General features: G+C 46.4%; 2 protein-coding genes across 6 annotated transcripts in view; both read right to left on the minus strand.

Moving 5' to 3' along the window:
• Positions 1 to 21,691, minus strand: part of Slc47a2 (solute carrier family 47 member 2) — a 42,693-nt gene extending 21,002 nt beyond the window's left edge. For 2 of the 3 annotated variants that reach the window (XM_039086569.2, NM_001191920.1), the window contains exons 1-8: positions 21,533 to 21,691; positions 21,355 to 21,456; positions 17,981 to 18,049; positions 16,826 to 16,974; positions 16,231 to 16,273; positions 9,844 to 9,888; positions 8,630 to 8,727; positions 5,688 to 5,785 (exon numbers count right to left, since the gene is read on the minus strand). In XM_039086569.2, coding sequence (XP_038942497.1) covers positions 5,688 to 5,785; positions 8,630 to 8,727; positions 9,844 to 9,888; positions 16,231 to 16,273; positions 16,826 to 16,974; positions 17,981 to 18,049; positions 21,355 to 21,456; positions 21,533 to 21,691 — 763 coding nt within the window. The remainder of the gene's footprint in view (positions 1 to 5,687; positions 5,786 to 8,629; positions 8,728 to 9,843; positions 9,889 to 16,230; positions 16,274 to 16,825; positions 16,975 to 17,980; positions 18,050 to 21,354; positions 21,457 to 21,532) is intronic. The other variant, XM_039086568.2, reaches the window with a different exon arrangement.
• Positions 21,692 to 22,316: 625 nt separating this feature from the next.
• The window catches only part of Slc47a1 (solute carrier family 47 member 1), a 56,549-nt gene continuing 54,999 nt past the window's right edge, over positions 22,317 to 23,866 (minus strand). For 2 of the 3 annotated variants that reach the window (XM_063269334.1, XM_063269333.1), the window contains exon 17: positions 22,317 to 23,509. In XM_063269334.1, coding sequence (XP_063125404.1) covers positions 23,283 to 23,509 — 227 coding nt within the window. In that variant the 3' untranslated portion in view covers positions 22,317 to 23,282. The remainder of the gene's footprint in view (positions 23,510 to 23,866) is intronic. The other variant, NM_001014118.2, reaches the window with a different exon arrangement.

The raw sequence follows: 23,866 nt of genomic DNA on the forward strand, positions 1-23,866 counted from the left end.
GCTGCAGAACCCAGTCACCATTCTAGCGTGAAGGAGGGAAGGATTACGTGAGCCCCCACCCATAACAAGGATGGCTGATGGATTCTGGGGAAGGAAGAGTCAGTCTCTTTAAGGGTGTGTGGCTCCTGGCAGCCTGGCCCGGCTCCAGCTCCAGTGGACGGCCCCACACCAGGAAGTACACAGACAGCACAGATAGGAGGCCATGAGCCATTAGAAAAAGGACACGAAATTAGAGAGATAGAAGGTGAGGGTGGATGGGGAGTCACAGGGAGGAGTTAGGGATGAATGCATATGAAACTTTCGCAGAAATGATTAAAGCGTTTGATTTTAGAGTATCTTTAAAAATCCTTAAAGGCAAAAAGATTTTAAATAAGGATGGACAGATGTACAAAAATAAACATTCAAAATATTTGGGAAAAATGTAATTGTTGAAATTAGGAACAAATGAGGAAATTAGGAAATCAGAAACTAAATAAATACAAGATATAGGACATGAGGGGATGGGGAGATAGTTCAATATGTAAGTGCACCTGCTGTGCAAGCTTGTGGACCTGAGTTCGAATTCCCAGCTAAAAGGCCAGGTGTGGCCGCACATACCTGTAACCCTGATGCTGTGAGGGGTGGAGATGGGATGGCTGCTGGGGCTTGCTAGCTGGCTCCAGGTTCAATGACAGACTATCTCAATGAAATAATGCAGAGAGTAGGGGAGCAGGACCTCAATGTCTAATGTCTGGCCTCTGAACATGTGTTCATGGGTATACACACATAGATACACAGACACACATAGAGAGACACGACATATAAGGCTCAGGAGGGGGAAGCCAAGGTGTGCCATACAGGACAGAGGTAAGAAAACTGTGTGGCTAGATACACCACAGTGAGCAATGTGGTTGTTCCTCCAACTGTCTTGCCTCACTTTTCTCTGGGCACTAACACCAAAACACCTCCTCTGAGAATCCAGTCGTGCATGCCACTTGTGTAAACCTTCAATGGCTTAGCTAGGCTGTACAGGCTGCTTTTCCTTAACTTATCTCAGAGTCTACCACAGCTGGCACAAATACGGCTAGAGCCGAAAGGTGTTTGAGACTCACCCTGTGATCACTGACTCGGTGGGGAGTCACCACAGCCGGTTAGAGCCATTGGACGAAAAGTCACTGGGGAACCAGATGCTCAAATGATCTGCTTTTTCACAGATCACCTCCCAGCTACAAAGGACGAAGTATGTCTTTCCAGTGAAGAAGAAAGCCGGTGAGCACCACGTTTATCATTCATTCCCCAGTCCCTGACTGCACATGCAAAGTGACCAGCCAGCTCACCCTGCTGCAGTCACTTCCCTACTGTGATGGACTGCCTCCTCACAAATCACCGGCTAAAACGAGTCCCTCCCACGTGAAGTTGCTTCTCTCCACTTATCTGGTCATGTCGCTGGGAAAAGCGACTAATACATCTATTAAAGGCACAGTGTTTCATTGTTGGCAGTTACCAACATAGCCAGATAGCTCGCAGAAAACATCTCTGAAATCATCCAGAAAGGCCCACCTAGAGACTAAGATTCACATCTACCCAGGTTGGGGTTGGGGAGAAAATGAACTCCAAACTGACCAGGGGAATCAGTTCTGTTATGGAAACATCTTAAATCTAGAACATATAAACGTAAGTCTATAAACCAGTGAAAATAATCCCAAGTGAGTTTAATTTATTATACAAATTATTCTTCAGTGAAGCTGTAAAAAAAAACCAAACAAACCAAGATCATCTTCTTCATTTTAACTTGGAAAAAAGTCTGTGATGACTAAGAATTGCGAGCGGAGAGGGAATCAGTGGGCAGCACCGGTGTGCGGATGTGGAGGCTGAGTAACACCGAGAGTCCTCTCAACATTCACTTATCTCTGTCAGCTTTTAAACATGAAATGGAAGCAAAGGGCAGGCTGGAAGAAAAGCAGGGACCTAAGAGTGTTCTCATTTTAAGCACTTTTCACAGATTCATTTTGTTTTAAACCATGAATATGTAAATTAGTTTTGAGCAATGAAAGGTGTATGTGTGTGGGGTGTGCGGATCTTCACAAGTAGAGGACTAAATGTGAGCCCTGTATCTCACCTCAAACAAAAACCTATTCTAAATCATAAAAGGCCTTCATGTAAGCCCTGACACTCTGAAATCTCTATAGAGAAAGGCTTCGAGAGCAAGCTCAGACGAGGACTCTAAAAATAACTCCAATAGCTCAAGAAGGAAGAGCGAGGCTGGCAATTGAATTGTATGACATTGAAAGGCTCTGGCGCAGCAGAGGAAGTGACCTCCGGAGCAGACAGACCACCTATAAAACAGGAGAAAAACATCTCTGCAAGCTATTATCCTGACAGCGGGCTAGCATCCAGATTCTCCTGACAGTGGGCTAGCATCCAGATTCTCCTGACAGTGGGCTAGCATCCAGAATACATGAGATAGAAGGCTAAGAGCTATCAATCCGTTGGTGGGTAAAGGGAATGAGTAGCTTCAAAGAAGAATATGGCCAGCAAACATGAAAAATTGGGACAACCTCACCCACCAGGGGAACACAAATCAAAAGTACACAGAGATTACCTCATGCCAATCAAAATGGCTATCAAGAAAACAAGCAACGACCAACTGCCAGCAAGAATTCAAGGGAAAGGAGCTTTCTATCCTGCTGGTGGAAAATGCAAGGAGTATGGTAGGGCCTCGAACACCTAAACATAAGATGACGTATGACCTGGCTATACCACTCCTAGGCTGTGCCTGAAGGAGACCAAGTCATTATACAACAGAGACCTACAAACTTATGATTACCATGATGTTAGTCACAAGAGCCATGGTATGGGATCAGCATCAGTGGGATCTCTCCATCAACAGACAAAATGATAAGAAAATATGGTACACGTACACAGTGGAGTTTTATTCAGCCATAAGGAACAACAAAACTATGTTGTTTGCCCCCAAAATGGATGGAACTAGAGACTGTCATGTTAAGTAATATTAGGTAGAAGAGGGACCGGCTGGGAGGAGGAAGGAATTGAGCAGGAGGGAAACTATGAGTGATACACACATGCACATGGTGCACACATATACACAATTCACATGTATACACGTGTGCACAAACATGTATACACAGTACACACTGTACACACCATACACAGGAACACAAGGTACACACACAAATATAAACAATTCATAATGAAACGCATTTTGTTTTTTGGTTTTTTGAGGCAGGGTTTCTTGTGTAGCCTTGGCTATCCTGGAACTTACTCTGTAGATCAGGCTGGCCAGGAACTCAGAGATTTATCTGCCTCTGTCTGCTGAATGCTGGGATTAAAGTGTACGACACCATTGCCCAGCTGAAACCCACTATGTGTGTAAATTACACACCTATAAAACATGAGTGGAAACGAAAGCAAGTAGAAGACCCTGGGCTCAGCCATCAGTACTTGGGGACAGGAAGACTGGAGAGAATAAATCCCACTTTTAACGTCACAAGGATAAAATTACTTAGAAGTAAGTCTAACCGAGGAGGTCAGTGAAGTCGTTAGCTCAGGGGAAAGAGACTGATGACGCACAAACAGAAGGTCTCCATGGTCTCGAATCTGAGGAATCAGGACTGTCAAAACGCCCAGGTACTGGCTGATTTTGTATCAACTTGACACAAGATAGAGTCAGAGAGAGAGAGAGAGAGGAAGGAGACTTGTTGAGGAAATGCCTCCATGAGATCCAGCTGTAAGGCATTTTCTCAATTAGTGATCAAGGGGGGAGGGCTCATCCCATTGTGGGTGGTGCCATTCCTGGGCTGATGGTCCTGGGTTCTATACGAAGGCAGGATGAGCAAGCCTTGGAGAGCACCCCTCCATGGCCTCCGCATCAGCTCCTCCCTCCAGGACCTGCCCTGTTTGAGTTCCTGTCCTGACTTCCTTTGGCGATGAACAGCAATGTGGAAGTGTAAGCTGAATAAACCCTTTCCAACTTGCTTTTTGGTCATGGTGTCCGTCGCAGCAATAGAGACCCTGACTAAGACAGTCTACAGTACCCAACATTATCTAACAATCACTGTCAAAATCCCAATAGCATTTGTCACAAAAGTAAGGAAAAAAGTTCTAAAAACACAATCCTGAAGAAACAAAACAATCTTGGAAAATAACAGTAATGGGAGCATCCTGACTTCAAACCATGTTTCAAAGCTATCAGACCTTAAACAGTATGGTACTACCACAGAAAATGGCAGATACAGTCAAGTAAGCTTCACTGAAAGCTCTGAGGCTACAAAACCAGGAAAGGCCGTCTTTTCAGTATTGGTGTTGACAACACTAGATCTCTACAGGCAAAAGACAAGCTGAAGTAAGATCATTTTAGATACTATTTTAGGCTATAGAGTTAAAAAAAATTAGGGATTATACCATATACAAACATCAACTCAGAATGGACTCAATTATCGTGATCTCAAAATCAAAGAAGAAATCATAGAGGGAGAGCCATGGTGCCAGGATTGGTAAGGACTTTTTGCAACCCAGAACATAAAGCTAAACTAAAAGGGCAGCCCACAGAATGGAAGATGTCTAATGTATCTGATAAGGAGTTTAGATCACAATATATAATTTATATAACTCAATAGCAAAAGGGAGAGAAAGGACTCAAATAGACATCTCTGAAAAGAAGATGAAAATGCTCAGCCACTGTTCTGTAATGAGCTTTGCAGATGACAATCGGCCTCCACAAGCCAGAGGACCCAAATTCAGATCCCCAGGACCCATGAAGACATGGCAGTGATCACCAGCAATCCCAACATGGGATAACACAGAGTTAGGGAGGCCCTGGGGGGCTTGGTGGCCAGACAGTGCAGCCGACCTGGGGGCTTTAGGTCAGCAATAAGATAGAAAGCAGTTGGTGGAGACACTGGAAGTCACCCTCTGGCTCCGCATGCACACATGTACCCACATGCACATACATACACATATATGTACATGCAATACAGGCATGATCACGTTGGCTTATCACAAAGGTGTGTACCTGAAATCCCAGTTATTAGGAAGGGTGAGACGAGGGGAATGAGATAAGGTAGGAGGCTATGGCGGGGAGGGGGTCCACAGACTTGAAGCCACTCTGGGCAACTAGCAAGACCCTGTCCCAAAATTTAAAAAACACAAAAGTGGTGGGAATGTATCTCAACAAAACAAAATACTACAGCCATACAGTCACACCTTAAATATATACAAGGTTTATCATTGCCTCAGTAAAGTTGGAAAAAATAGAAACAAAACTAAACAAAAATCTAGTTAAGCCTGTGGGTGTCTACTCAAAGGTTCTGGGCTACTTAGCCTCGAGTAGTACTGGTTGGTGAGAAAGCTGTCTGCTCTCCTACTGCCCTTAAATTGATAGCATGATTTTCAAGAAGCAGGATTTCAGATTAGTAGTTTTAATTCATTAAATAAAAATTACTGTAACTTAAAACCCAGTATCTAACATAATGTTTCATGGATGAAGGGCTATTTTGGTAACCACTCAAACACAAAATCATGCAATGTCCCTAGTAACTTTTCTATTTTCAGTAACAAACATTTTCCATGTTTTGAGATTTCCTAAAAGATAGAAAACAAAAAACTGGAATTTCTATGGTGGGGGAGGGGAGATCCACAAACCAAAGCTGTGTCTGTGAACCTCCCCCGGGCAATGCAGGGGCACGTACCTCCCCAGGTGTGGATGTGGATTCCCTTCCACCACACGTAGAGAAAAAGCAGGGCGGACAGGAAGAACTGGGAGGTGGTGTTGGCCCAGGCCGACCCTCTGCAGGAGAAAAAAACCATGGCTAGTTTGAGTGTGCCCTTCCAAACACAAACCGACTGAACAGCCCCCGCCCAGCCCCCGCCCAGCCCCTGCCCCCAGAAGCTTGTGTTCCGCAGTGAGCTTGGAGTGTGTATGCTGTCTTCCTTTCTTTTTGGCTGAATCCATGTGTAATAGCTTTATCTGTCTTTGTGGAGATGAATCTGCTGTTCATCTCTGTGACACTGAAGGGCCTTAATCTGTATTGCTTTCTGCAAACTGTCAACTTTAAACAATGCTCAATAAACCATGTCTTAGATGAAGACTAGTCAAAGGAACTGAGTGACCGGCTTCTCTATTCATTTGCTCATCCAAGCCATGACTTTACTCCACAGGATTTGAGCAGGTTTGTTTTCCATAGAATATAATCCTGGGCATCATCCGTGGGAGCCCTTCCTACCACAGGTACACGCCGGGCCAGCGCGGCACCACACTCGGCAGCACCACACTCGGCCTTCTTATGGACTTTCCCAACCCATGTTGACCCTCACACTTTATTATTCATGAACCCATCCCCATATCTCCTCCTCCTTTTTCCATACTCCAAACTATCCCAGGCTATCTCTTCAGGAAAAGCCCAACATTCTGTCTCTGAGGCCCTTCATGGGGGAACCTGGGCCCTCTATGATGTCTAGTCTACCCACTGGTCCATGGTGTGCTCCCTCTGTGCTCTGACCAACGCCTGGGTGACGGTTGCCCTTGGTGACAACTTGGCTAAATTAAGAGGTGTCTAGAAATGATTAAAAACAAAACAACAACAAAAAGCCACCAAACAAAACAAAAAACCGATGTGGTTCTGTGGGGCATGTACAGAAGTGGACATAGGCAGAGCTGACTGAAGGGAGACCACACCACCCAGCAAGCCAGCGGTCCAGACACAAAGAAGTTAAAAGAAAAAAGGAGAGAGAGGAGGGAGAGGGCAAGAAGCCATGGCAGGTGACATTAAGATTTTGTTCTGTGTATTTACAGGTTGTTATTAATGTTCTTAAGGGATAGATGGTACTGGGCTTTATATGTTTAGGTGGGCAATTATACCTTATCAATTGGGTCAAAAAAAAAAAAAGAAGAAGAAGAAGAAGAAGAAGAGGAAGGAAGCATGCCCAAGGCTTCAAGCACCCTTTCCTTTCAAGGTAAGTTAGCATCCACTGTCATCACACTACAGCCTCATCCTTATTTAGCTCTTATCCAAGTGACACAAACCTAGACACATCTGAGGAGAGGGACACAGTCAGAGAATGCCCCCAAGACTGTTCTGTGGGGTGTTGCCTTGGTTTCCTTCACTAATGACTGATGTGAGGGCCCAACTCACTGTGGGTGGGGCCGGCCCTGGGCAGGTGGTCCTGGGTGGTATAAGAAATATGAGAAAGCAGGCTGAGCAAGCTTGTTGGCAGTGTTCTCCACGGCCTCCAGGTCAGCTCCTGTCCTGACTTCCATGATGTGAGGTGGAAGTGTAAGCAGAATAAACCCTTTCCTCCCCAAGTTGCTTTGGTCGTGGTGTCTTATCACAGCAATGCAACCCTGACTAAAACAAGCTTCTACAGCTTTTCACATTGAACATGCCTCCCGTGACCCCACAGAGAGCTCCCAGGCCTTCAGTGCCAGTTTGAAATGTCTGAGGCATCTTCAAAGGGTAGATGGCCACTGTTAGACTGCCCAACTCCTATCATGTAAGTCCATCCAAGGGTTCCCCTTTTGCAATGTGTATGTGTGTATGTGTGTGAGCATGCATGTATGTATGCATGTGTGTATGTATATATGCATGTATGTATGTATGTGTACAAACACACACACTCCTCTTCCAGGAAACTGGTTGATACAATCTGCAGATTCTAGCATGAAAAAGATAACATGGGGAACCCAAGCTTTGTGTGTGCCAGGCAAGCTTTCTACCACTGAACTTCCTCCCTACCTTGTTCCTCTTTAATCATGGCTGACATGATTTCACTGATACTCAGCCCACATTAACATGTGCATGGAAACCAAACAAATCACAGCAAAGACACCCAACAGTTAGCATAACTCACTGTATACTCTATCTGTTTTTATTCTCCTTAATTTCTAACATAGTAACTTCTTTTTAGTTATATATTTTTAATTCCATCTTCCCTTTCCTTCTGCCAACCTACCCGCCAAACACACACATGGGCGGGCACACACACACACACACACACACTGCTCTCTTTCAAGTTCATGGCCTTTTTTTCTTAGTTGTTGTTATATATCTATGAGTACACAGTTTTGACCCACTGTAATGAATACAGTGCCCTGAACACACAAACAGTTGGGCTCAGTCTTCATTGGCTGGTGTGATTCTCTAGCCACATACGCAGAGGCTAGCTCTGGGCTAGGGTGAGGAAGGGCCATCAGGATACCACTGGGGTAGCCCTAACTCTTTTCTCTCATCACAGGGTCTTCTCATCACGGCTCAAGAAGGAACTGGGCTCAGTCACTTAGAATTCAGAGGCCCTGAGAGAAGAAGCCCTTCAGACCGCTGCCTGTCACCTACCTCAGCCTCCAGGTGGCAGCAGCTTGCTTCTCAGGACTAACACTGCTACAACCACTGAAGACTTCACATTGCTTCCTCCAACAGGGTCTGTCTCTCCACCTAATCTCTGCTCCCCTTCTCCCACAACAGGAGCTAGCTAGCTGCTCCGCTGTGGGCCCTTGGGCCAGCTCTTACCTCCCGCAGAGCACCGGAGCACAGACTGCTAGGTGCCTGCTTACGGGTCCACCATCCCTGCTTCACTCACCCGTCCCCAGCCCTAGGGCGCACAGCAGTCTTTGTTGGATGAATGGGTTTCGACTTACACCACTCCGAGGTCCAAGGCATACAGCAGGAAGGCATTCATGCCCACGTTGACAACATTTGCTGCGATCCCAACGATAACTTGGGGCATAATGATGCCCTAAAATTCCCAAACAAATAGGAAAACATTACCATTTTCAAAAGGCTGTTGGCTAGGTTGCCAGGTGAAACTCATAGCTAACTAGGTGGCGGTGGTAAAGTCTTACAAGGAAAGCCAGGAATGGCAACAGTCAAATGAGTCCTCTCCTTTGATACAGCTTCTTACCGAGCCTCCCAGAATCCTCTGGTGGCTGTTTCTAAAGCCCTGTTCAGTACATCAAAGCAGCAGGGAAAAGAGGGAGGGAGTGGTCTTAGGAACAACACACAGGCTTTGGGGGTGCTGGGGTTCAGACCCCACCGCTCCTCAGGGCTGTGCTGAGGATCTCCCATGCACAGCACCCAGAAACGCACGCTTCGAAGCAAGTGAGTAGAAAGATGTCCAGCCCTTTGCTTAACGATGTATGGTGTTCCTTTTGTTGTTCTTTTTAAGACAAAGTCTCACTATGTAGCCCTGGCTATTCCTTATGTAGACCAGGCTGGCCCTGAACCCACAGAGCACCTAGTGTTGAAATTAAAGGCATGCAGCCATTGTGCCTGCAACACTCATTCCTATTATCTATGCTACACTTCCCTAGTCCTCAGATTCAACTTCTCACTAGTCCTGACGTTAAACTTCTCCAGCATTCAAACAGAGCTATTTCCTCTGGCTTAGGTTTTCTATTTAAAGGCTAGCGAGCTGTCCGTAGGGACAGGACGCGGAAGTAGGGCTCAATTTCTGCACACCCATTTCTGGCCCTCTCCTTCGATTCCCCTCTGTCTTGCATGCAGCACGCCCAGTGTCCTGCCCACACTTACAAGTGTAGCTTCAGTAACTCTAGACCCTCCCAGTCAGTCCAAAATGCAGTCAGGCCCCCAGGCCCAATGCAAAGCCAGCAGCTAACCCCAAGAGTAGGGGAAGGGTTAGATGTGAAGGCCACAGAGAGACATAAGGAAGACTGGGTTGAGTAAGATAGGACGGCCATCCTTTCTGTACACACAACCCCAGGGCCTCATGTTTCCAAAGTGTGTGAGAGTCACAGAAATGAATCACAGGGGAACAAGGTACAAATTATTACAGAAAATTCCTTCGAGACATTTGCTCTACGTTTCCCACAGTAGAGCAAACACGAGAGAGTACCTGGCTCTGTAAATACCGCGTCTGTAGCTGGAACAGGAATGCCGCCTAGAAGATTAAACAGAAAACACAGGAGCTCAGTTGGGTTCTGCTTCTGGTGTCTGTGCGTTTCTGTGGGTCAAACCCAGGGTTTCACACTCAGCCAACGACTGCTGCAGAGTTAGGCCACAGCCCAGTTTCCATCACATGATAATTTTAAATATTAGCGGGTTTCACTATAAGGTTTCCATGCATGTCAAATTCTCAAGTCCTACAGTTTTTATTAAGCTTTTGGCCTATATCCTGGCCAAAAAGAAAAAGGGCTTCATTTGGCACTTCATGTACATACGTATATGTGTATATATGTTTATAAGCACACATATATGTAGGTGTGTAAAATTGCCCGATTCCCCGATCACTGTCCCCCAGAGCTCTAGGCCCTTTCCTGTTGGTCCCCTTCCTCCCATTGCTTCCCCTTCTGTTTTGATGACATGTGCCCCCCGGCCCTGTCTTGCTGTCCTCCCTCTGTATAGACACCTCCTCTCCTCTCATAGCTCCCTTTCTACTTTTGCGTCACATCACACACAAACATATATATGCAAATATACAAACATATATATGAATATATACATACACACACACATATATAAATATACACACACACAACATAAACACAGAGAGATATTTAAACCTACATTCTGCACAATAGAGAAAAGATGCAATATTTGTTTCTTTGAGTCTGGCTTACTTCACCTAATACAGTGATCTCCAGTTCTAGTCATTTTCTTTTCTTTTTATATTTATTTATTTTTGTTTTTACTACTGTGTATATATGTGCACACATGTGCCATAGCACTCACATGTGGAGGTCAGAGAACAGCTTGGCAGGAACTGGTTCTCTTCCAGCACGCGTGACCCCGAGGATCGAGCTCAGATCATGTTTACCAGCAAGCACTTCGTCTCAGTGGCCCGGCAGTTTCATTTTTCTTTACAGCTAAGTCGAATTCCATTGTGTACACGCTCACCTTCTTATCCGTCCATCTGTGATGGAACCCAGGCTCGTCCCACAGCTTGGCAGCCGTGAAACAGAGATCTGCAGGCGTGACCGTGGTACGCTGGTGTTCTTCAGTTGTACAGCACCAAGTGATACGATGGGAACATTTAGCTTTCTGAGGGGCCTCTATGCTGGTCTCCATGGTAACCAGTGCAGTTTACACTTCCACCTCCTGGCCGGCACTTGATGTGACTAGTTTTCTTGATACGATCTAGTCGCCCTGCCTCACGTGGACTGTCAATGCACTTTTAATTTGAGTTTCTCTGATAGCTAAAGACATCGAATACTTTTTCAGATATTTATTGGGCACTTTTATTTCCTCCTTTATTCAATCCATTAGCATTTAAATGCTGGCCTTCTTTGTATATTCTAAACATTTTTCCCATGTGGGATGGATAACTGGCCAGGATTGGTTCCTCTTCTGATGATTATTTTCTGTGCCATGAGGAAGCTTTTAAGTTCCACGTCTTCCCACTTGTTAAATCTTGGGATTATTTCCTGTGCTGTTTGCCTTCTCAGAGAGCCCTTACCTGTGCCTGGCTCTCCGTGTGCTCTCGGTTTCCCATTATACTTAAGGTCTGCGGTCCATCCTCCAGTGATTTCAGTGCTGGACGAGAGGAGCGGATCTACTTAGATTCTTCTGCATGTGGAGTGCTGCCTTCCTCGGACCAGTCACCCCTCTCCTTGTCAAGGACTGGGAGTCTGTGTGTGAAGTCACTGCCCAGTCCTCTATGCTAACGTTGTCTCTGTTCTGTCCTGGTTTTTAGGATACGTCCTTTCTGATTATGTGACATCAAAATCCAGAAAACAAGATTCACCCTAAAGAAATGCCAGGGTGAGTAGTTGAAAGATTTGCTTCCTGAAGACCAGAAAAGAGCGGGTTCTAAGTGGCAAATCCCAAGCCTCAAACATCTGTGGGCATGAAGTATTCTGGAGATGCAATCAAAGTAACCCTATCCTGGCCAGGGTGGCCCTGTCTGTGACACTGCATTCAGAAATTGAAGGATAGAGCGTTTTGAGTCTGCCTAGGCCATATAGCAAGATGGTTTTTAAAAAGAAAAGGAAAGAAAAGAGAGGCACCATGGAATAAGGAATCAGGAACAGCACTGTGATAAATATGAGATGCAGGAATCTTGAACCTTGAGCTGCTTCAAGACAGAAGCAATGGCCTCTAGCCCAATCTTTCCAATGAGCCTCCCAACTGCAGGTGTACAGGAGCCAGGCTAGTCCCCAGAAGGCAGGAAGCTCAGTCCCAGAGCCCCAGTGCATGACCCTCAGGGATACTGTGGACATGGATCTGTGCACCAGGCTCCCCAACATCCAAGTAGCCCTGACCCGGTGTCTGGGTAGGGGCAGCCAGTTGGGGCTCCTCTCTGGCCACCTGCTCTGTTCCCCAGTGAGACATAGGTATGGGTTCAACTTCAGTGTGATCATGTCTCCGACCAGCCTCTGCCTCACACTGGGAGCCCAGTATCCAAGGAGCCACTAGGAATCTAGCCAGCTTGGTCCTTGAGAAAAGGACTCAGGACCCCAATCCCAGGGAGCCAATCTGGAGCATAGCCAAGTCTTGCTCCTCCTCCCCTACCCCCACCCTCCACCCCTGCAGCCCCAAGGGCAGGAAGAAACAGCTTTATTCTCCTGCTGCAGTTTGCTGGCTTGCTCTCCTGTGTTGGATTTTATATTGGGTTGTTCCAGCAGCATTAATTGGATTTGGCCTTCCCTCACTTTTATCTCTCAGATGTCTATTCCATGGGCTTTTTTCTACATTTTCTTTCTCTGGTTTTCTCCTTAAATTTTTTTTCAGTCCCCCCCCACCCCGCTCCATCCCCCATAAACACTTTTTTTTTGCTTGTCCATGTCTTTATATTTAAGCCTTTGCCTTGATCAGTGTTGATATCAATAACTGCCTATGTAAAAAAAAACAAAAAAACAAAAAAACAAAAAAACAAAAAAACAAAAACAAAAACAAAAAAAACAGACCTCTCAATAAAGGAGAACCCACTCAGGGTCTTAGAAGAACTATAATACACTGAACCCAAATGAACAGAAGAAAAGCCATATCAAAGATGGGCTCTGAGACGAATAAGGTAGAGTAAAGAGCACAGAGAGCATGAGACAGAGTTGGTTATTTAGAACAGACAAGATTGATGGGCTTTAGGGCTGAACCAACCAAAGAAACAAGACCCAAAGCAATAAAATTAGAGGCAAAAAGGGAATCATTAGGTCACACTTTAAAAATGACAATAGGGGCTGGAGAGGTGGCTCAGAGGTTAAGAGCACTGACTGCTCTTCCAGAGGTCCTGAGTTCAAATTCCAAGCAACCACCTTGAGATCTGATGCCCTCTTCTGGTGGCTGAAGACAGCTACAGTGTACTCATCCATAAAATAAATGCATAATTCTTTTTTTAAAAAAATGACAATAAACCAGAAGGCTTAGAAGAAATGAGTAAGTTTCTTGACACACATGAACTACCAAGACTGAATCAAGAGGGACAGGCATCTGGTCATCAGCAGTGAGGCTGAGGCAGCTCCCCCAGAAAAACAGAATGCTGGGACCAAAGTGGTTCGATGCTGAGTCTGTCAGACCTTAAGAAGATCCAACAGCAAGGCGCCCCAAACGTTCCATAAAAGTGAAATAAAAAGAACGCTCATAAAGCCATCCTACAGAGTCAGGTAAGGACACAGTAACAAACTACTAACCTCTTTCCTTAATGTACACAGATGCAAACAAACAAAAATACGTGCAGACCAAACCATCACATTTCAAAGCATTTTCTCTATGAGACAAAGGCATCTACTGTTACCATTTTGAGTCAACATAGCACTTGAACTCTTAGCCAGAGCAACAAGGCAAGTGAATGAAAAAAGGAAAACAAGTAAAGAAGTCAAATTATCCTGATCTGCAGATGCTACTACCCTATACTTAAAAGGGTTCCAAAGCTCCACCAGAAAACTCTTAGGTTTGTTAAATAATTTCTGCAAAGCAGCAGGATGCAAGATCAATAACTTTCTTCCATGACTCCAGTGTGCTCACCAAAAAAGAAATCAAGACCACTCCACGTACAATACCATTGAATGATAAGTAAATGCCAAGTATTGGCATGAAGGAGGTGAAAGGCCTCCAGAATCAAAGCTCTAAAGAAAGAATAGGAAGGGGATACTAGAGAATGTAGAGGTCTCCCATGTTCATGCATTGACAGAATCAATAATGGTAAAATGGCTGTATCATGATCATCTAAATATTCAATGCAATCCCCATCAAAATTCCAATAACATTTTCCATGGAAACATATAGGATAACATCTCTAAAAGCACACTGAATGTCCAAAGCAATCCTGAGTGAAAAGAGCAATGCTGGAGGGATCACAATATCTGACTACAAATTACACTACAGAGCCATAGTGACAGAGATGGCAGACTGGTCCCAAACAGATCATTATGGGGGAGGACCTAGAAGTCAGCCCACACAGATGCTGACTTGCAACAAATAAACCAGAAACATGTTAGAGGAAACACACCTTCCAATGAGTGGCAAAACTGGACCACAGAACTATAAAAGACTGAAAGTCCAACACTTCTCACTCCCTCTGTCTTTCTGTCTCTCTCTGTCTGTCTGTCTCTCTGTCTCTGTCTCTCTCTGTCTCTTTGTCTCTCTGTCTCTCTGTCTCTCTCTGTGTGTGTGTGTGTGTGTGTGTGTATGTGTGTGTGTGTGTGTGTGTGTATAAATCAACTCAAAATGGGCCAAAACTCTGAAAATCTACAACTACTAGAGGAAAACGCTTGGAAAGTACCTCACACTAAAGGCATAGGCAAGAACTTTCTAGAATAGGACCCCAAAGCCCAAGAAATAATAGGGGGGAGAACCAAATGGGATTGCATCAATTTAAAATGTCTTACATGCAGCAAAGGAAACAATAAAATGAAGAAGTGGCCCACAAAATGGAAGAAAGTGTTTGCCAGCTACTAGCCTCCCAGAGGATTAATATTCAGAACGTACGGAGACCTCAAGACGGAAACACAACAAGCAGGAGCAAACCAACCTACAAACTGGGCAAAAGAACCAAATAGACAAGCTTCAGGAGGAGGGGGCCCACAGATTTATGAAAAAATGCCCAATGCCCTTAGCCATCAAGAGAATGCAAATCAGATTCCACCTCAGCCAAGTCAGGATGGCTTTTATCAGAAACACAACGAGTCCTGAAAAGAATGTAGGGGATTCTTCACACGATCCGTGGAAAAGGAAATCAGTACAACCAATCTGGAAACCATTTTGGACATTCCTCTGGGATTTCAAGACAGAGCTGCTGCACTCATCTGCCTGCACCGCTCACGTGTATATGAGCATTACTGATGAGCATCTTGTATTACTGCATTGTTTTTCTATCACTGCCGCTCTATTCACAACTAGCCATGATCCTAGTTGTTTTCCTGTTAATGTGACGATGGCAATTTAAGGTCAGACAAGATGTCTCGGTGGGTAAAGATGTTTGCAAACTGAGCTTGACAACCTAAGTTCCATCTCCAGGACCCATCCGGTAGGAGGATGGGTCACATGTTGTCTTCTGACCTCCACACGTGTGTCATGACATAAGTGTACATGCACATACACAAAGTAAGCAAAATGTAATTAGGGCGATATGAAGGGTAAATGGTTTATTTTGGCTCACAGTTCAGAGGCACACAGTCCATGGCAGCAGGAAGTTCATGGCGGCGGCAGCCTGAAGCAGCCAGGCACGTTGTATCCACAGTCCAGAAGCAGAGGGAGTTGAGTACTTGTGTTCAACTGGCTTCCTCCCGTTTGGGCAGTCTTACAACCAAGCCCAAGGAATGATGCCGCCCATAGTGGGTAGGCCTTTCAAATCAACCTAATAAAGATAATTCCCCAAAGGCATTCCTGAGGCTGGTCTCCAGAGCAATTCTAGACCTCACCAAGTTGACATTTGAGAATAATCATCACACATTATGGAATCAGCTTTGGTAGCCATCAGTGAACAAATGGGTAAAAAAAAAATGCAGCTTACAATAAAACACTATTCCATCATTAGGACTAAAATCGTGTCATCTTTAGGAAAATGAACAAATTTGTGTCCCTCGCTTAAGTGAAAAGCCAGACTCAGAAGGACAATTATACATATTTTTCTCTCATACGTAGACTCGAGAGGGAGAGTTAGAACAGAGGAAGTTGAGAAGGGTCATGGGAACCAGGGGAAGGCGGAAGAAAGAAAGAGAGGAAATTGGGTATGATTTAAGAGCATTATATACACATATGAAAATGTCTCAATGGAATCATTACTTATCCATATTATTATGTCTATGACTGTACACTAATAATGAAACACAGCAGCTGTGAAACTTACAGGAAGGGCAGGGATGCAAATCATCACATAAACCTGGGCTAGCCTGGAACAACAAGACAGCTTTCAGCCGACAGTGAAGTGGTTTCTGGTCACCCTACCTTCTGGTTAAGCTCAGGGTATCTTGTAAAAGTTAAAACTGAACATCGATGTGGGAGTTACTGAGTCAAACCGGTTTCCTGCACTCTGTCTGCATCAGCAGCCTCTGAGGGCTGCTAAGTGGTTACGTAGGTAGAGGGAAGGGGCAGCAGAGACTTTTCAGTGTGAAAGGAGGGACCACAACCCCAACAGGAAAACGTGCTACAAGCTGAGCACAGTACAATGCAGAAAACTTAGTGGGGAAAGTATCAAGCTCAGGAGCAGAGATCCCACTAGGGTGTTAAGTTTAACCCTAAATGCAGCGGCGAGGACAACTGTGCATTGGACTCCCCGCCAAGAGAACAGTGAGGAAGGATGATGGACAGAGATAGCCCGGTGCATTGTCGTGTGTTGCCTTGGCCCTGTGCCTGAGAGTCTGACCCCAAGCGCTCACATCCCGCTGATCAGCTGAGGGTGTCAGCCACTTACTGCTGACTGGGGACTCTGAGCCAGTGCTCACCTGGCAACTTCTGGATCCTGCCTTAGGAACAGCAGAAGGCGCTCGGTGTTGAGGAAGATGGCCCAGCAAGGGAAGCAGCAGAGCAGCAGGATGAGGATGCCCCTTTGGAGTATGACCCCCACGCGCTTCAAGTTCTTGCCTCCAAAGGACTTGGAAAAACATTGTTTCCGTGAACGTATAGGCCAAGGCTTCACCTTCCCAGCAGGCCTTGCGGCCCTAGGAGTCATGTCCCTCCTCTCCCCTCCCGCTGCACTGCCCTAGGGGTGGGGCTGGCCAGAGGTGGGGGGAATATGGCGGCCAGGCCCCAGACAGCCAACTGACACGGTGGCATCCTATGTGTTCTAGGACAATTGTTCCCTGCTCTTGGGAACTGAGGCTGTTCACAGGGAGCAGAGTAGTGCTTTGGGAAGGGAATATGCACAGACCTGGGTTTTGATGAAGAGAGACACCTACTGTGCAGAGGTGGCCCAATAGTTAAGGGTGACTTTGTGTTCACCTGGCTGTTTAATTGGAGAAGCCAAAGGAGACTTAGTGCAAGCTAAGCCCAGTGGGCTGAGCAGTGATGGAAAAGGTATTGATGGGAACTGAATTCAGTACAGGACCAGGAGTGCAAAAACACTTTTAACACACTTACAGGGGAGCTCAGAGCAAGGGACAAGGATAGCACAGGCCTTGCCTGTGTAGGCCAGGCCGGGAGGGCAGAACTGTCCACCAAACACAACAGGAGACATTGATCTGTCTGGGCTTCTGCACCCTGCCCAGTCAGAGGATAGGACCAGGTCAAACCCAACCAAGGAAAGTGGAGGCCCTTGGGCTAAATGACATGTAAACAGAAACTCTAAGGAGGCAGGAAGATCCCAAACAGACTGCTTTCCCCACAATCAGAGGCTCCAGTCTGATTAAGTCAGGCTAATATAAGTTCCTTGGCTTTCCGGTGCCACCTAGGATGTGTTTGCTATAGTTCCTACTGCGCGTCTCACTGCCGTGCCATTGGCATGCGGCCCTCTTGTCCTGTGGCATGAACGGAGCCTGGCGAGAGTCGCAGCTAAGTCAGCTAAGCCTCGTCCCAGGACTGAGTTACTAACTATGCTGCAACCATAGGGTGCAGTCCCCCAGGCAACCGCCAAGGACTTGTGTGGGCAATGGGGTTCTCACCTGAGACATCAGTGTGTCACAAGCCGAGGCTAAGCCAGTCCCGACTGAAATTCCAGTGACATTCACAACCTGCAAGGAAAACAAAACAAAACAAAAAAAAAAAACAACAAAACAAACAAACAAACAAAAAAAAAACAGGACAAATATAGCAGGCAGCGTTGCTCAGAGCCAAGGAAACTCTGCAGCTTCTTTTCTTTGTTCTGTTTTTTGTTTGTTTGTTTGTTTGTTTTGAGATAAGGTCTTACTATGTAGCCCCTGGCTGTCCTGAACTCTCTACGTAGATCAAGCTGGCCCCGAACTCCCAGAGATTGGCCTGCCTCTGCCTCCTGGGTGCTAGGATTAAAGGCTTGTGCCATGATGCCCAGCTCGGCACCTCAGTTTCAAAGAGTTTGTATGCCCATGTGAATGCCCAGTCTCTGTGGTTCCGATGGCCACATGGATCCTTTGGGATTAGCAAACCAAAATGCCTTTTCTAATCTAGGGCCACAGCCACCTTAGGTCAACCAGGGGGAGCTTGAAGCCTCCAGCCTATTGCTCCACATTTGGTAAGAGACTCTGCCTCGTAAGAGTAAGGTGGAGAGGGAGAGAGCAGGATGCTCTCTTCCTCCTCTGGACTCAGAATGCAAACACATGCACACACGCAAACAACACCCAATGTTTATTGAGCATATACTATGTGCCAGGTTCTTCATGTACATGATGCTATGTCCAGGCACTTCCAAAGTCACTTGTACATAGGGTTATAGTTTCACATTTTAGGGGAAACCTGAGTGACAGGAATGTATTTTATTTACATTGCCTAGGTTACTTGGTGTGATCAAAAACTGGGAGGTCTTACAGCAAACCTCAGGTTTTAGTAGTCTAGTAAGGAGCTGGCTTGTGCTACCCTCTCGAGTAGATTTTGTCATTCCCCAACTACGCAGAGATTAGCCCACAGGTCAAGTGCTCACAGGGGTGGGGCAAGCGTGCTAGGAGGGAAGTGCAGTCTTCTCCCTCCTGGGTCTCACACATAGCAGCCGATGTCAACTCCAGGTGAATCACCTGCTCACTGACCTGGAGTTTTGGGTAGTGAAATGTGGTCTCTGAAGGTTTACGTGCTGAAAGTCTGGTCTTCAGTGTGTTGTAGTTGATGGGTTGTGGGGCCTTTAAGACGTGACATTTAGTGAAGGGTGGTAAAGTCACTGGGATACCAGCCTAAGATGGGGTTATATAGTTCTCGAGGGGCCCAGTAGGTAGAGTGCTTGCCTAGAATGCACCAAGCCACCACTGCATACACTGGGCATGGTGACACATGCCTGTGACCCCAGCCCTGGAAAGGTGAAAGCAGGAGGAGCTGCTCAGGGCTACCCTACTACATGGCAAGTTTGAGGTCGGGCTGGCCTCTGTGAGATCCCGGGACCTAATCTGTTCCTATGAGAACGAACTGTACAGAGAAGAAGCCAGGAACCCAAATACCTCTTGCCTTCAGCTTCGATATTTGACTGTTCCTACCAGAAACCATGGTGCCATCTGCCTGCGATGATGGAGCTCCGAGACCCCCGCTGGATCTCAGCAGAAGCTGGTGCCGTGCTCTTAACTGTCCTGAAGTGTGAGCTAAAGAAACCTTTCCCCTATAAACTGCTCAGCCACAGCAGTGCTTGAGATAGCAACAATGAAAACCTTTATCCTCAGGAGGACAATAGCAGGCCACACGTGGAGTGCTCTAAACTTACCCCACCAGACATGAAACCCAGAGGGCACGCTGCATAGCAGGGCCCAGATGTGAGGCACACACCTTGATTAAGCCAATCTAGGAGAAGGAAAGCAGAAGTACCTCACTTTATTAGAAGTGGCAGTGCCCGCTTTTAATCCCAGGACTCATCGAGAGGCAGAGGCAGGTGGATCGCTGGGTCCAAGGCAAGCCTGGTCTCCGCAGAGAGTTCCGGGACAGCCAGAGCTACACAGAAAAAGATGTCTTGAACAAACAAACAAATAAGTTTTTATTTTTCAAAACAAGGGTTCTCTGTGTAGCTTTGGCTGTCCTGGAACTTGCTCAGTAGACCAGGATGGTCCTGAACTCAGAGACCTGTCTCTCTGCCTCCCTCCAAGCGTTGGGACTAAAGGTGCATACCCACTACTGTCCCAGTTTATTTTATTTTATTTTATTTTATTTTATTTGTTCTGTTGTCTGTTGTTGTTGTTGTTGTAGCTAATGGCCTTTGGTTGGCTTAGAATACCAGTCACCCTCTATAGCTCAGGTTTGTTCAAGCTTCTACCAGACTGAGCACAGTGGGAGCTCTCTCTTACCAGGGATAACATTACAACAAAAGACGAAACAAAAACGACTAGGCCTGTAATTCCAACTGAGGCAAGAATATTGAAACTTCAAGGCCAGCTTGAACTACTGAGCAAGAAAGACCCTGTTTCAAAAACAAAATTTATAACTTATATATCTAACCATAGTGCCTTCCCAGCAATTAGTTACAAGTTAACATTAATTAAAAGCAATGTATCTCCTTGACCCATTTGTGAAGGGCTGACAGTGGCTCTCGCTGTCCAGGACCTTATCTGCAGAAAGCCCTGCCGGCGGAACATGCCGGTGCTCCCACGAACCACAGCCAAGCCTCCCATCTCATCGTGGGTCGCATTTAATCCTCTTTGTCTTTAACTCTAGAGACATAGCAGGAAAGGGAAAGAGAGAGAGAGAGAGAGAGAGAGAGAGAGAGAGAGAGAGAGAGAGAGAGAGAGAGAGAGAGAGAGAGAGAGAGAACAATTCTGCCCTGATAGAGAAACTGTGGCTTCCGGTGTTGCACTGGGCATCCCAACATCCTAGCGGGTAGAAGGGAGGCTGGGAGGACCCAGTCACTATCCCCTTTGGAGGAGGAGTTTCTCTCCTGTCCGAAAGAGCAGATCAAAAGCGAGTTTTCTGCTACCTTACTAGCAGATGGAGAGAGAGACTTCTAAAGATGCGTGATTTCAAACCAAGCGGAAGGAAGACACTTTACAAGAGAAACTGTGCGATCTTAATGAACAGTGTAACTAATAGCTTTGGTGGTTTGGTTTTAGAATAGGGAATACGTAGTTTGTTTAGGGTAGCTGTGCACCACGTGGTCTGCTTGGGATACTCTTTTCATGTCTCCCAGGAGGCAGTGCGGTGGGCGGCGGGGGGCGGGGGGAGTATTTGTTCTGAACTCGTTCTCTTCCCAAATCTGAAGATCACGGTAGCGCGGTGGGTCAGGTACAGCCAGACCCTGCAGTTCTAACTCTGATTCTTGGGGTGTGGGTGTACCGAGCATACACACGCGCTGAGGTCATTTCCAGCACTATACAAAAACACATTAAAACTTTACTCTCGAGGTTTTATCACATCATCAGCTCAAACAGTTAGCACCTACGGAAACAGCGAGTGTCACGGCGTCCAGCTCGACTTTGCCCAGGTGTCCGCAGAAGATGGAACTGACGATGCTGATGAGAAAGATCATCAGCTGCGCCAGGAACTGCAAGGAGCAGAGAGGAGGTCACCCTCGGGCCGTCTGAGGTCGCCCCGCGCCCGCAGCTGGGGGTCCGACTCACCACCGGGCCCGCGAGCGCCGCCAGCGCCGCCGCTTCCTGCCGCACGTCGGAGGACAGCGCTTCTCGCAGGCCCAGCAGGATCCGCAGGCTGCGCTCCGGTACCGGGGCCAGCTCCGGGGGCTGGATGGCGGCGCCCAGGCTGTCCTCGGCCGGCTCCATGGTACAGGCTCAGATGGTGGCGCGATCGGCACGTGGATCCGAGAGCGGAGTAGCCACTGTGGAGTGCAGGGAGCCCTGCGGGAACCGCCCCACGCGCCACCCCGCCCCGGGCGCCGCATCCAAATCCAACCGTCGCCGAGCGCAGCACGCGGCACAAGCCTCGGTCTGGGTGACTGGAAAATGTCATCTTATAGACCCAACAAGAATTAAGCTCTGAAGGATGGTTTAGGTGGTCCCAACCAAACCCTGCTGTTGAAGGGCTGCGGTGTAGCTCAGTGAGGAATACCTACCTGTAGCAGTCCCCGAGTCCCAGCACCAACCACCAAAAGAAAAAAAAATAAATTGAACCGTTTTACACTCAACAGTGGCTAACTTTTCTAATTGTGTTCATTTTCTGTTTGCAGGATTATGCGTGTGTACTTAATCAAGCCTTCAGAGGCTGGGAGAATTTGTTAAAGCTTTGTCCTCTAGCCACCACCAGGGGGATTGTCACTCTGGGTTTTCACTGATTCACAGCTCCAGGGACCTCCCCTGCTTGCACCCCGCCCCCCAGGGCATTTGAGCTTCCTCCGATGCTTAGTAAACGCTGTTTACTCATGGAATAATAATCTACAATCCAGAGACATATCATAAAATGTATTTAATAGAAGTCACACAGTAAGAATATGGAAGCAGTTCAGATATAGGTTTGTATCTTAGAAAACAATAGGCAGAAGAAATAGGAATTCCACCCCTGAATGAAGACAGTAGTACCCAGCAGTGCATGTTTGACAGTGGCGGATGAATTAATACTCCACCACCATCTCCCCCACATTGTCTTAGGCCACAATATGGTGTTTACCTAATTCTTTATTAGAAAAACGACATTTTTGAATACTCAGTTCATAATACCCATAGGCACAGTTGAATTCTGTTAGCTCAAATGACCGGCCACTGCCAGCTCTGTGAAATTTCTATGTGTCCAAAACTGCACGTGGTCCCAGACCTACAGTGATTCACTTTCCACGGGCTCAACTTTACAATCGGGTGCAAAAATGGCATGTATTCAGTAGAGACTGCTTTTGAACTGGGAGCTTTTCCTGGGTTCACAATGTGTGACACCATCCTTTGGAGACACGGGACAGTGGCAGTGAGCTACAGGCTCCAGGTGGCCCTGCAATTCAATATTCTAGTTGGTACAATGTTTCCAACACTAGTATTTAGTAAGTTAAGTATATTGTATACATTATCCACCCTTGGAGCGTGTCCTCTCTCTGTCTCCGTCTCTCTCGTCTATGTCTCTTTGTCTCTCTGCTTCTATCTCTTGGGTGTGTGTGTGTGTGTGTGTGTGTGTGTCTCCATCTCTCTGTCTCTCTCAAATACACACACAGACACACAGACACAGGCACACACACACACACACACAGAGAGAGAGAGAGAGAGAGAGAGAGAGAGAGACTTCCATGTTAGAGGGCCCTGAACATGCTGAGTATATGATTGTCTACCTCAGCAATATCCCCAGCCCCTGATATTTTCGATGTGTGGTGGATTTGTCAGGCCTTAACTTCACAGACTGAGGAGCACCTGCATTGCTGGATTATTCATTCCTACATTATTCAGTTCTGATATAGACTCTCACTAAAATCCCACCCACCAAGACTAAGACTACCCCGAGGAATAGGAGCCCTCGACGTAGGGCCAACTGTTTCCCAGACAGTTTATTGCTGTCCTTTGGATGGACAGGCAAAGCTTGTTGCTGGTTCATCTGCTGGTCCAATTGAATCTCATCTTTTTTTTCAAGATCTGTCATCATGATTTCTCCATGGCTCTCAGGACCCACTGTGGGGAAAGAAGTCTTAGTGAGTAGCTTGAAAGGATTCTTATTTTCATATGTACAAATGGTGGTTATTATTCGAGATTGTTGCTAGGAGAAAGTTGATTTGAGAAGCAGTTGTTGAGAGAGGGGGGAAGGAGGGAGGGAGGGAGGAAGGAAGGAAGGAAGGAAGGAAGGAAGGAAGGAAGGCAGGCAGGCAAGCATCATTAACTGTCAGGCAAGAGATCTTAGGGCTATGCTGCAGGGGAAGGTGCTGCTGATCCTTTAAATGACTGTTCAAGTTGTTTTTGTTTGTTTCAGGTAAGGCACTGTAGAGAAAACCATAACAAATCCTTCAAAATTGCCAAGTCAAACTGACCCAC

This window comes from Rattus norvegicus, chromosome 10, assembly GCF_036323735.1.
Source record: "Rattus norvegicus strain BN/NHsdMcwi chromosome 10, GRCr8, whole genome shotgun sequence".
Taxonomy (NCBI): Eukaryota; Metazoa; Chordata; class Mammalia; order Rodentia; family Muridae; genus Rattus; species Rattus norvegicus.